The 13,825-nt window shown below is 53.3% G+C and overlaps 1 protein-coding gene across 5 annotated transcripts in view; it reads right to left on the bottom strand.

The window, feature by feature from the left end:
* Window positions 1-6,532: 6,532 nt before the first annotated feature.
* The window catches only part of EML1 (EMAP like 1), a 173,003-nt gene continuing 165,710 nt past the window's right edge, over window positions 6,533-13,825 (bottom strand). For 4 of the 5 annotated variants that reach the window (XM_059183091.1, XM_059183092.1, XM_059183089.1 and 1 more), the window contains 5 exons: window positions 11,926-12,023; window positions 11,734-11,821; window positions 10,231-10,326; window positions 8,732-8,862; window positions 6,533-8,093 (listed from right to left, as the gene is read on the bottom strand). In XM_059183091.1, coding sequence (XP_059039074.1) covers window positions 7,968-8,093; window positions 8,732-8,862; window positions 10,231-10,326; window positions 11,734-11,821; window positions 11,926-12,023 — 539 coding nt within the window. In that variant the 3' untranslated portion in view covers window positions 6,533-7,967. The remainder of the gene's footprint in view (window positions 8,094-8,731; window positions 8,863-10,230; window positions 10,327-11,733; window positions 11,822-11,925; window positions 12,024-13,825) is intronic. The other variant, XR_009355867.1, reaches the window with a different exon arrangement.

Below are 13,825 nucleotides of genomic sequence, written 5' to 3'. Positions count from 1 at the left end.
ATGAGCTGTGTTATGAAAGTTACTGTGGTTGGAAAAATGGGAGGAAGAGCTTGTGGGCAGACGCACTGCGTGTGGGGACAGAGAAAAGCTCAGCTGTGAGAGCAGAGGGAGAAAAAGGGGGAAAGCAGGGAACAGGCCCTGTTTGCCATGGGGGGTGCTTTCTCCTAAGAGCTCTTGAAGGATTTTAAGCCAGAGAGTGATGCCTTTAGAAAACTCAGCCCGACTGCCCTGTGGGGTAGGGCTGGTGTGGCTGCAGGTGGGGGGGGGTGGTGATGCCACCAGCCCGGGCAGAGCCGTGCTGGTGGGAGAAGATGGGCACATGGGGGCTGGCTCCTGGAGGGACAGGCGGAGTGGTGCAGTGGTTGCGTATGAACTCTGAAACCGACTGCCTGGGTTCAAATCCCAACTTACTCGCTGTGTAGCCCTCAGCAAGCTAACCAACCTCTCTGTTTTCCTCATTGTGGAAGGAGGATCCCTGTGGCAGGGTTGTTGGGCGTACTGCAGGGTCCCCGTGCGTGAGGTGTACCCAGCCGTGACCGGCACGAGTTGAGTGATGCTGTTGGACGTGGTGCGGCTGATCCGGGCAGTGAGGCGGAGACAGGCATCTGGACGGATGCACGCATTGCTGGCTTGGGCTACTGGGATCTGGGAGTCCAGGGTTTGGGGAAGGAAGTGGGTGAATTTGGTCTGGGGCATGAGATCGTGGCACTCGTGGCTGAGCTGAAGGACAGGTGCGCGAAGCTAAGGACATGGACGCAGAGATGTGGATCTGAGCCTTATCCTCATTGGAGAGGTGGCAGACCTTGCGAGCCGATGGGGTGGCCCACGGGAGGGGGGCCCTGGCAGAACCTGCAGCACCAGGGACAAAGGCCTCGGTAAGGGTGGCCTTGATTCTCTTGTCTTGTCACCGTCATCAGTGTGGGAGGACTGGACAGTCGCAGCAGCCAGTCACACAACCGATGGGAATTATTTATAACAAGTCTGTAATGACACTGGGAAATGCTTACAATGGTGCAAGAGAAAAGCAACATAAAGCAGCATCCATGCACTACGTCAGCTATGGAAACACGTCCGGAAATGTCCGCAGAGAAAAAATACGGGAAGGAGACGCACTAAGAACCTAGTAGTGCTGCTTCTAGGTGGTGGGATATGCCAGGGCGTCTTGATTTTGCTATGATACATCTTATCATTGAAAAATACAGTAAACTTCATTTTATTTATTTGTTTTTTAAAGATTTTATTTATTTAGTTGACAGAGAGAGGGCGCGCATGCACAAGCAGGGGGAGGGGCAGAGGGTGAGGGAGAAGCAGGCTTCCCGCCAACGCAAGAAGCCCGATGGGGGCTCGATCCCAGGACCCTGAGATCATGACCTGAGCTGAAGGCGGAGGCTTAACTGACTGGGCCACCCAGGTGCCCCTAAACTTTATTTTATAAAAGGAAACAAACTAGAGCAGTGAGGCTCTCTCCCTGCCAAGGTCACAGTGGCCTTGGGCAAGTCCCTGTTTAACAAGGGCTCTGGTTTCTGTGTTTACAGAGAAAGGGTCTTGCTGAACAAAACATTGTTTCTTTCCTCACCATGTGCTCCCAGGGACTCTGCCTTGCAGACCGTCTCCCCCAGATGGCCACAGGCTTGGGTCCTCACTCTACCACTTAAATCTCTACTCAAACCACTTTACTGACTGCTCAGGCTCAAGTATCCTCCATCACCCCTGACCCCTCCTGGGACCGAGCCCCACGTGGAGCTCCCTGCTCCTCGGGGAGCCTGCTTCTCACGCTGCTGGTGTGCTCTCTCTCTCTGTATCAAATAAATGAAAATAAAATCTTACGGACGCCTGGGTGGCTCAGTGGTTTAAGCGTCTGCCTTCACCCCAGGTCATGATCTTAGGTCCGGGGATCGAGTCCCATGTTGGGCTCTCTGCTCCACAGAGAGTCTGCTTCTCCCTCTGCCTGCTGCTCGGTCTCCCTGCTTGTGCAAATAAATAAATAAAATCTTAAAAAAAAAAAAAAAAAAAAAAAAAAAGAACAAGATCCTCCCTTGTTGGCGGGGGGAGAGGGTTTGTTCCAATGCCCCGGATGTTCTTCCTCGGACCCTGACCCTCCCGCTGCTGACAGTATAGATCAGGGAGGCTGAGTGCTCTCGAGCCAGGTGCACAGAGCGAAATAAACTGGCCAGGAACTCCAGGATAACAGAAAAGCACCCCTGTGCCTTGTCGCCCTTCTGAATCTGGCCTCGAACCCCTTCCTATCAGGGGAGAGGAGGAAGTGGAGAATTGTTGGGCATCTGGGTTCCCTTTCACTTCTCTGTTATATTAAGCTTCTGCATGACTAACTTTCTCCCACAGTGTTTCCCAAGATGGTATGCCGCGGAACATCGATCCTGGCCAATAATCAGCGTCGTGGGGGCCGAAGTGCCCAGTGCATGAGTATGGGAAATGTCAGGGTCAACAGGCTTCTTTGTTACAGAATTTCCAGTGTGTTACAGAGGCAACCTGCGCCTGAGTCACACCATATATAGAATGGGGCACTCCCAAAGTCACGCGGAGAGCCTGCACGAGCAGAGCGTTAGTCTGAGAACACTGGTGGGGGCGGGGGACACAGCTTGGGAGAACCTGGGACTGTCAACCAAGCAGCCTGGGGCAAACTCCTCTTTCTAGCCCTCTGCCTCTTCCTGATCAAAGGGAGGGGGGCCAGTGACGCTATCTCTCAGCCGCTGTGCTGCCTTGTAGCCTGGTAGCAGGCACTCCGCTGGTGCCCAGGGTGAAGACCGGGCAGAGTCTTGAGAAGCGAGCAGGTGTGTGCCCTAGAAAACCAGCGGTCCCCCTCCCGGGCAGCGATGCCAAACTCTTGCTCATGCACAAGGAAACTGCAGGAATCCTGACGGCAGCAGTTTGTGTAACCAGCTGTTGAACTGACATGCCAGTCCAGGAGCCAAGATCCGACAGAAGGGACGTCTGAAGGTGCTGCTGGGCAGAGCTTACCAAGGACGTTCCCAAGAGACCTCTGAGCCTCCCTCATCCATGTTATGGGGACAAAAGTGTCTGGCAGTAGAATTTAAAAAAAAAAAAAGTCTCTGTAAGGGGAATTTCTTTGGGGCAAAGTTGAGCTGTTGATTCCAGCCCCCTTCCTCCCAAGAGGGAGGGGGGAGCTTGGTGGGTGGCCCCTGGGATTGGTGAGCTGATGGCTAAAAATCGAAAGGCAGGAGGTGGCTCTCAGCCAGATGTGCAGAGAAGGCTGTGTGTGGGGGGAAGGAACCTCCTTCCCGCCAGTCTCAGGGCCGGGGGGGTGGGGGCCACAGAGGTTTCCTCTGACTGAGGTAGAGAGCCTGGATTCTGCCCACAGGGCCTCCTGGAGTGGGGTGGGGGGCTCCCACCAAAAGAGGACTGGGGAGCGACTCTCGGTGATCAAGGCCTGCTGGGAGTGGGGGGGCACGAGAGGCCCCTTATCCAGTGTAAGGGGACTCAGGGTGAGGCTGTCTGCAATGTTGGGGCTCCCCAAGATCCTCGAAAGCTCCCTGAGGACAGTCGCTTGAAACGCCTGCCCCATCCAGCGAGTGGAAGTCCGACAGAGTCGTGGAAGCATGTTCTTGCTCTGGCCCCACACTCCCCGCCTACCGAAGTCAGAACCCACAGCATCGTTGTTCCAGCCAGAGGAAGAGAAGCCGGCGCTGATTCCCGCCACAAGGTGGCGCCCCTGCAGCCCGCGGAGCCCGGGGAGGGGGTTAGGGTCCAATTCAGCGGGGAGGGTTGCCTTTGCCGTCTTCATCTGGCAGGCGCTGCGGCCCTTACTTTGCTCTCAGCCCAGACAATCATATTTGTAGCTAATTCGTCCACATCCTGAACTCAGGCAAATCTGTGTTCACGGGACCCCAACCTCACCCCTCCCTTGGGCTTCCTGAGTGGAGGGTGCTCACATATCCAAAGAGAGCAGGAAGGTACCTAGGCCACCCTCCCCACCACCAGCCCTCCCAGGTTCCAGCTGGAGCAGCGGGGACCCTCTGGGAGGAGCTGGAACTGCCGCTCCCTGGAAACAAGGCTCAGCCCTCCAAGGGGAAAGAAGGTTTCGGAGCTGGTCCTCTGTCTGGTCTCCCTCTCACCGGCCAACCAAGGTGGGAAGAATCTAGGTCGGGTGACCCAGAAGGGGGCATCCCCAGGGACCAGAGGCAGGGTGTGGGGAGGGGCAGGGTGCAAAGCGGCATTGAGCTGGGGGTCAGAGTGGGCTTTGGAGAAGGGTCCTGAGCTCAGCTGCACACGGGTGCTCGAGCCCCTGTGCCAGGCTTCGAGGTGGGCTCTGCATCCCATGCTTTGCCTGGTTGGGTGGCATCCCCGCGTGATGCTTGGCATGGAGACATGGCTGGTCTGACAACTGGAGAGACCAGAAGGTGGACTGGGTATCAGACCATCAGGACTCACTGTTGCCGGTCAGTGGTGATGGTGTTACGGTGCTTACTGAAATAAATTGTTGTGGGAGCTGCAGACGGAGGCATTACAGGACTTGGACTTGCTTTGAAAACATCCCAGTCTTCTATGTCATCCAGATTTGGGGAGACAGAGGAAACAAGATTCTCTGAATGTGCATAATTTTTGAAACTTGGTGAGAGGCTCTACTTCAGTGTATGTTCCAAATTTCCCATAAAGTTATATATATATAAAAAAAGCAAAACCACAGAGAATCAGTATGTTTCTTGTCATTTTCACCAAACAGCTCCCTCCCAGTTGTGCAGTTAGACCCCCTTTGAGGAGGCCAGAGGAGCTCAAACGTTGCTTCTTCTATGGGCTCTTCTGGAAGCCTTAGAGATCATATGATGTTAGTCTGTTCCCAGATGACAGAAAACATGGTTAATGGGTGCAGTGTGTCACTTCTGGGCAGTGGAAGTAGTCATTCAAAAATTTAGGGGGTTAGGGGCGCCTGGGTGGCCCCTGGTTGAGCATCTGACTCTTGATTTCAGCTTGAGTCATGATCTCAGGGTGGTGAGATCGAGCCCTATGTCAGGCTCCACGCTGGGTGTGGTCCTCTCTCTCCCTCTTCTCTGCACCGGCCCCCCGCACTCTCTCAAAAAAAAAAAAAAAAGTTGGGGGTGGGGAAGGTGCGTGTGTGGGCTCTGGAGTGAGCCCTCTCCTTGCAGGCAGCCAGTGCTCCTCTGGGTGCCCTGGGACTCTGAGTACCCCTGGCTGGGGCAGAGGCCCTTTCCTCACCCGACTGGACCAGCTTCCCGCAATCTTGGCCACACCCCAGTGTCAGACGTGGCGCTCTTCTGTGGCACTGTGGCACCTGCTGCTGGACTTCTGTCCTTAGTCTGCTAGCCTACGCTTGCACTTGCACTTGGATGTCACGGAGGCCCTCCCCTCGCTTTACCCTCTCCCAGGGGTCATCCACCTTCAGACTCGCAGTGCTCTGCATCTTGGCCAATGACACGGCCATTGGACCACAGAATGGGGAGGGGCCTGAACCACACCCACCGGCCATAGGCGGTCCTTCACCTGCTGGCATGCCTCCCCTGGAAACTTCCCCCGGACCAGCCCTTCTCCACAGCCGCCGCTTGTAGCCTGGTTGCCGATTTCAGCGCCTCACGGAGATTCGGGCAACAGCCCCTCGGCTGTCACTCTTCATAGCCCAGCTAAGCTGATGGGGCCTTGGGCCACTGGGAGGAAGAGGCCTGGCAGCCGCCCCTGCTTCTGGGCCTCTTGTCCTAGCGGAGTCTTGGATCTTGGAAGGTCGTTATCTCAGAGTTGTGAGGTTGAGCCCCACAATGGGCTCTGTGCTGGCTGTGGCGCCTGCTTGAGAGTCGCTCTCCTTTCCCTCTCCCACCCTCCAAAGTAAGTAAATAAATAAAATATGGACAAATCCGAACAGTAATAGTTTATATAAATATCCTTTTTCCTTTATGAACCTGGAAAAGGGTGGAATTGTATAAAAATAAAAGTAGATCTTATAAGATCAATAATGGGTCCCTTTCCCCTTCCTCAACCTGGTGATTCCCCTAATTATTAACGTAAAGGTAATTGTTTTTGCCAGTATTACATAGCCAAGTAAAATAACAACTAGGTATGGTAATTAAGCTGAAAAAAATTTTTAAGTTAAAAAATTTTTTTTTTTTAGAAATTCTAACCCCAACATGGGGCTCGAACTTATAGCCCTGGGATCGAGGGTTGCATGCTCCTCCAGCTGAGCCCGGCAGACATCCTTCAGCTGAATTCCTTTTTTTAAAAAAAAGATTTATTTATTTTAGAGAGAGAGAAAGCACATAAGCAGGAGGCACAGAGGGAGAGAGAGAGTCCCAAGCGGACTTCACTGAGTGCACGTGGAGCCCAATGTAGGGCACAGTCCCATGACCCCAAGACCACGACCCAAACAGAGACCAAGAGTTGGATGCCCAACCCACTGTCACCCAGGCACCCCTAAGCTGAATTCTTTATAGTCCTCGAATCTGATGATGCTTACACACTGTATGCCAGCTAAAGTCCCATTTGCAAATGACCCAGGTGAGAACAAAAAAAGTATGTCTATGAAACAGAATATAGTGTGAATCATGTCTAATTTTAAATATTTTAATTTATATATTTTCATGATTATAGGTCAATAAGAAATCCTTTTCAGCTTTAATTTCATTATAGAATATATTTGATAAGGATACATACAAACAGATTCATCTTTAATACACGTCTCTACTGGTGGCCCGCACTTGCGCCGCAGGCTGGAGATGGGACAAACATGCCTCCAGATGTGCTTAGTCAGCCACTCTGGACAACCAGCGCCGTGGAGTTCAGGTAATTCCATTCATTTACTTGCCTAGAACAAGTAGAAATCTTAGTGTTTGTTTTTAAGTCTGTTTATTACTCTTCTGTTTTTAAAATCTGAGATACATTCCCCAATGTAAACAATAAATTTCAATCTGTCACACAATCAAAATGGATAAGGCCTTGACAAACGTAAGCCACCTGTCTGACTCGTCAGAGTGCAGTCTTATTTTGTAGTGTAGAGAGCCGTCCACGCACAGAAGACAGGAAAAGAAGCTGCCCTTGGCACCCGGTGGAACCTTCCAGACTTCTCCCCGCCGCAGGTTTATTGTACACTTCAGAGATAGTGTTTTGACTTGGTCTACTTGGTCTTAGAATACAAATATACAATGTCCATAAGCGTAAAATAGTAAAGCCTAGCCTTACATCTTTAGGATGAATTTCTACAGTCCTATACAATACCAGATCATGCCGACTCGGAGACGGAAGAAGGTGGCTTAGATGTCTCCACCGCTCCTCCGGGCAAGTGAGTGTGGGACAGAAGGGAGTGAGGCGGGGGCCTTCCCTGGGGTCGGCGGACAGTGTCACTGAGACTCTACGGTGCCTGCATACCCTGCTGAAGTGCGGAAGTTACTCTGGAGTACAGTCTGCGTAGCGCAAGAAGACTGCAACCCTTTTCTCGCCAGCCTCCTGGACGGAGGTCGGAAGGAACCCTCGGAGGATGTAACCAAATGAAGCCGCATGTGTGTTTCCCGATTCAGCTGTGCAGCTCAGTCCGCCTCGCTCTCCTCCGTCATCCCCTTAGGACCAGTTACTCAATAGTGATCCCAATTCAGTACCTCATTATCATCATAAATATTTGACTTAGCGAGCTAGGTGGAGAGAGTAAAGCTTATGTACAATATTTTAAAAGGCATTTCTGTGACCATTTTTGAAGGGTTCGTAGAAAAGTTATGAAGGATATACCAGTCGCTTCTGTTGATGTCGCCGTAATGTAAACCCTGGCATGTTGTTTTAGTATGAAATGTGCACTGTTTTATATACTGTACAACCGAGGAGAACCGTGAACCGCTGCTCTGGTGTGATGCTCACTGATTCGCTAAGCTAAGGTAACCGGTAGAGGGAGTGGTTTTCCTGAGGTCTGTCGGAACTTCTCAGACAGAACAGAAATCACAGTGGTGGAGCCCAGCACGCGTGCCTGCCCCTGTCCTGCCCCCGCGCTTCCTGCTGGACTAAATGACCCGCCACTGCATGATGCTGGTGTCCTTGCCGCCCGTGGAGATGAGGTGGCTGTCGCCACAGAGGAAATCGACGTTGGTGACGTGGCTGCTGTGTCCGCTGTACACGTGGCTCGGAGCCTGGGGAAGAACGACAGAGAAAGAGCTTAGCGCAGAGTGTCCCGTGCAGTCGGAAAGTCCTGGAACTGTCCGCTTGCTCTTCCCTCCCGCAGCTGCTCTCGCACGTGCACCTGCTTCGTGCACAGGCGCAGTAGGGGCGTGCCGACAAACCGCACGGAGGCCCTCCCTGCAGCCCCAGAGTCTGGCCTCGTGGGGGGACAGAGACGGGCAGGGCACACGTTCAGGGCCCGAGCGCTGTACCAGGCCTGGGACCGCCCAAAGGAGGGACCAACCAGGTGCCCCAGGTTGAGGGGGAAGGCGAAGGGCTTCAGCTCTGGGAAGGACGGGGCAGGGGGATCTTGGCACTGGTGCTGGCTCAGCTCCAGCAGGGCTGGAGCAGAGAGAGGCTGGTGGGGGGCGTGAGGCCCATGAAGGAAGCCACAGAGGTGGACAAGCCAGCTCCAAGGGCTCTGTGGGTGGGGGTTCTCCCCAGAGAGCAGTGGGGAGCCCAGAAGAGCTCCAGGACAGCGGGACGACAGGGTTGTGTCTGCATGTGAGACTGGCAGGTTCATGCAGGCGACCTTTCTAGTCAATCACCAGACGGCCAGGTGGGGCCACGACGCAGGTGCCCCGAGGGCAGGGTCCGGGGAAGACCATACCCTGAACTGTGAGCAAGGATAAGAGAACAGGTGCACTTTGCCGAAGTCATCGCCGGTGGACAGCAGCTTCCTCTCGTGGGCCCGACACACGGCGTTGATGTCGGTTCCGTCAGAGCCCTCCGGCCACACTCCTGAAATGAAGGCCACTGACAGAGCTCTGAAGTCCAGAGAAACCGGGGCACGCTGCGCAGGGCCCGCCACTGAGCTGCCACAGAGATCAGATCGCCCGGAGTCCCTGGCTCTCGAAGCCAGGGCCAGCTCCCAGCCTGCCCATGATCGTCTCCGTCGTGGCCGCTCCCAGATCACTGGTCCCAGGCGAGAGCCACGGCAGGCTCTCTGGGCTCCTATGACTCTCGGGGGCCCCTTCCTTCTGGACCCCACAGCACAGAGCATGTCAGAAACTCTGGCTTGGGACACAATGCCTTTCCTTTATTCCCAAAGCATCTGAGGGGAAGCTGACCAGTCGTCAGCCTACAGTTTCCTAACTTTTGGGTTTTTGGGGGGAACTCTATATGAGTCTCTCCAAAGGATGGTTTAACCCGGTATGTGCCTTTCAGGTGTTTTTTTTTTTTTTTAAGATTCTCTTTATTTATGAGAGAGAGTGTGTGTGTATAGTGGAGGAGGGAGCAGAGGGAGAGGGACAAGCAGAGTCCTTGCTGAGCATGGAGCCCGAGGACGGGGGCTCGGAGGGCTCGATCCACTGCCCTGAGATCATGACCTGAGCTGAAATCAAGACGCTCAACAGACTGAGCCACCCAGGTGCCCTCGGTGTTTCTCGGTATCTGCCCTCTGTGGCTACTCGGGTGGCATCCGGCAGGTGTGGCGTCTGCCTGCCATGCGTCTGGAGTCTGGCGAGGGGAGGAGGCAGTGTCTGCTGATCATTGCTCTGGGAGACCCTTTTGGTCCCAATAACTTTGCATCTGAGACAGCTGACTGTACCTCCATTTCTCAACTGACAGATCTAGATTAAAGCCAGGAGTTCCTAGCATTTATACCAGAAAATGATAAATGCTAGCTCTAAAGAGATTTGTGAAATTCTGACCACCTTACTGACTTATGGTCTTACATAAAGAGATTATAAATATTGTCTTTTCTTTTTTATTCTGCTACACTGTGGTAGTTTATTTTATACCATTTATAAATATATTCCAATCTCAACTTTACAGGAAGTGAAAAATTTAAAGAACCAAAAAAAATATAACTAACAAATGATAAATAGATTGAGTGCCATCTGGCCTATCTTTCTAGGAAGTCTGGCACAACCTCATAGAAGATTCTAGAATATTATCTCAGGACTCATACAATAAGTGTTAAACCTCTCTCTGGTTCTCGCCTGGCTCTTCCCCTGGGAGCAGCAGGGAGCATGTCCTTATAGGGTTCATGTGGCAACAGAGCAGCTGGACAAAACCGGCGACCATGAGAGCTTGTAACTATTAGAGAAATATTCTAAAAGTGGATACATGTTATTTTGAACTGAATGGAAGCTTCAGAAAACTTACCAAAGACATGGAACCCCAAAGTGCAGGTGTAAGTAGCCCACTCAATGTCTCTTGTAGTTTCCACACTTACGACTTGCTTACAAGCAGAGGGAACCCCTGGAACAAGCAGATCCAAGTCTGGTGATGTCTGAGTCACAGGCCCCCTTCCTCCCCTGACAAGGCTGGCCCTTAGAGCCCTGTCCAGCCAGCGACAGAGCCCTGTGGAGTGGGACCCCTTCCGCTTCCCAGCCCCGTGGGAGCTGGGCTCACGGCCGCAATTGTGCACACCTGGGGCCTCCGGGTACCACCTCCCATCCATTTCCCTCTTTGGGGCTGTTTCCTGCAGTTTGGCTTCTCTTTGACCATCCGCAGGTACCTTGGCCTCCAATTGGTCAGTGTCTCCCTTCCCCGCTCCCCCACAGAGCCCTTGAACAGCTGCCACAGGCTGTCACTCAGGCCCCCCAGCTGTCTCCCAACACACACACACACACACACACACACACACACTCACCCCTGCAGCCCAGGGTTAGGAGTAGCAGCTTATGGAAACCAGTCATACCCAGGTGATTTGTTGTTCCTCAAATGAGCTCTCACTCATAGCATATGAGACCGTCTGAGAAGACTCTAGACCCATGGCCTATTTCTGAAGTCTCTCCCCCTGATTCTGCCCTGTGTCAGGCAGCACCTTGGACAGGGCAGGGAGGGAAGACCGGGTACCACCTGGCATGTGCTATTTCCCTCTTTCCTCCAAGCCAGCAGTTCCACCTGTCTGGGTTCCCCAGCAAGTGGACAGTTGCCTCCCTGTGCACTGGCTCTTGATGCTGTGGCCTCGTGTCTGAGCCCAGATTTCCTGTCTATAAAAGGGATAAGCCTGGAGAGCTTTGGATCATGAGAGAAAATGTATATAAAGTTTTTAGTACCATCCTGCAGGCTGCACACGAGACCCTCCTTTTGCCCCACGATCCCCGTGCTTAGCCCAGAGCTCAGCACACAGCAGGTGCCGGGCACACGTGTAAGGACCAGTGCATGGGGTGTGGCCTGTGCTCTGGAAGTGCCAGCCTTATCATCCTTGGTGTCCTCAGGTCCTGCCTGGACACAGACACTGCCAGGAGGGGTGGGGAGAGAAGCAGGAGGGGCCCCCGGGACTGCTGTCCCCCCAGGCAGGAGAGACTTCACTGTGTCTGCCTGCTTGGGATGACGCCTTCACAACCCACTCTTTCCCGCCCCACTTGCCCCCTCGGGCGTCTCCCTCCAGGGTTTGGCATCCCTCTCCTTGGAGCCCAGCATCTTCTGCTCCAGAGGGGCCCACACTACCCTGGGCCCCTAAGGATCTCAGTGGTGTGCAGGCTCTTAGAGGTGGCCCTTCCCAACTCCCCTGCGTTATAGAAAAGGCAACGGAGGCCTGGAGGCGACGGCACAGGCCGAGGCAGTATGGGAAGTGGGGTTTTGCAGGAGACCCCGTTTTGGTCTCGGAGTGAATGTTCTATGTGATCCAAACCCAGACAGGCCCTGGGGTGTACTCACAGTAAAGGATTTCATAGTCTCCAGAATTTGACACGAGGAATTGTGAGTTCACAGACCAGTCCAGGTGGGTAATGAAGCTGGAATGACCCTGGGAGGGAAGAGAGGGATGTGTTTCATGTGCCTTGTAAATTCCTGGCACGGCAGACACGTGGTGACCACACACATCCCCGCGAAAATGAGAAGAGCGCCTACCGAGCACTTGCCAACCCGCGTGTACTTCCTCCCATTGTCGCTGACCCCGTAGATGTAGATGCAGTTGTCATGCGAGCCGATGGCTAAGAAGGTCCCATCTGCAGAAATACGCAATGACGTTGATTTTTTAAAAAAGATTTTATTTGTTTATTTGACACAGACAGAGATCACAAGTAGGCAGAGAGGCAGGCAGAGAGGGAGGGGGAAGCAGGCTCCCTGCTGAGCAGAGAGCCCAACGCGGGGCTCGATCCCAGGACCCTGAGATCATGACCCGAGCCGAAGGCAGAGGCTTTAACCCACTGAGCCACTCAGGCGCCCCTGATGTTTATTTTAAATACAAACACTTATCAATGACAAGAAGTAATGCTAGTGACATCACAGACCTAGAAAAAAATAGCCAAATCAGGGACTTAAAGAGAAAAGTTTGCTTTTCGGGGAGTCCTATACCACTTCCAAAGCTGTCTTTTAGAAGTCCACTCCTGGGGGTGCCTGGGTGGCTCAGGTCTGGTCATGATCCCAGGGTTCTGGGATCGAGCCCCACATCGATTCCCTCTCCCCCGCCCCCGCCGTCTCTGCATGCTTCTCTGCCTACTTGTGATCTCTGTCTGTCGAATACATAAAATTCTTAAAGAAAAAAAAAAAAAAAAAAAAAGAAATCCACTCCTGACCAGATCTCTCCCCTTAGCAGCTCCGTCCCTGCCACTCCCACAGGGAAGGACCAACACTCGTTCCCTCAGTGATGGGCTGAGAAGAGCCTCCAGGATGGGGCCACCTCGCTCCTCACTGAGCTTCAGGCTCTCAGACCTCTGCACATACCGTCCTCCCTCCACCACGCTGCCCTGCCTGAAAGGCCCCTCCCACCGCACCTCTGCACACACTGCCCTGCCCTGCCTGGAAGACCCCTCCTACCTCATCTCTGCACGCTCTGTCCTCCCTCCCACACCCCTGCCCTGCCTGGAAGACCCTATCCCCCTCTCTTCCAAATAGGCCATCAGTTACCATTTTCGCCTGGGGTTCCTGGTTTTTCAGGAAAGCCTAAGGAATGGGGCTTCGGTGCTTGTGTGGAAACACAGGGAAGGAGCTCAATGTAGCATAAAAGCAGAGCCCACCTTCGTAGCCGGCAGAGGAGCTGCCAAGTGTGAAGGCACAGAGGGGCGATGCAGGATATGTTGGGAAGGAAACAAGGCCCAAGAGCCTAATCCAGAGAAGGTCAGACTTTCCTGAGGCCAGGAAGCAGAAGGAAGGAGACCGGAACCATGTGTGGGGCGGGCACCAGGGTCTGGAATGGAACCCAGAGGAGCAGGGTCTCTGTGCACCGGCTGGGGGACTGCAATGCGTCCCTTCTCACACCAAACACCAGCACCTCCATCCACAGGGCACGGCAATGGTTCCATCTCATAGCGATTCAGAGGATTCCCTGAACAGCATCTGGAAAGGTCCTGGGGGTCACTGGCCATCGTAAGTCATTAAGAAAGGTTCTCCCCCCCGAACACTGTCATCAGATTTTCCTTCTGCAAGGTAGGGAGTCCTACAGGAAACAAACCATCAGGAAACGTTGTTTCAGGAAGTCCTAGCCTGGGCCAGGTCAAAATAAGGGTGTTGGCAAGACCAAGTCAGCCTGTCCCAGGTGGGAATCCTGATGGAATAGGGGTAAACAGGCCAAGGACAGTGGAGGCCGGAGGGGGAGACCATCTGTGGGGATGGTCTCGAGAAGGCCGCAGAGCTGCATGGGAAACCATCCACCCTTGAGTCCTCCAACTGACAGGGCCCTGACAATACTGATGATGATAGACACTAAAGGCTAATGATAATTATTATCAAATTACAACAGTTCACATTTATGTAGTGTCCACTAGGTACCATCCTAAACTCTTCCTATATTCTTCCTGTATTCATGTAT

The sequence above is a fragment of the Mustela lutreola genome, chromosome 7 (genome assembly GCF_030435805.1).
Source record: "Mustela lutreola isolate mMusLut2 chromosome 7, mMusLut2.pri, whole genome shotgun sequence".
NCBI lineage: Eukaryota > Metazoa > Chordata > Mammalia > Carnivora > Mustelidae > Mustela > Mustela lutreola.
The sequence above is the reverse complement of the archived record's forward strand: the minus strand, read 5'-3'. Positions and strand labels throughout refer to the sequence as shown.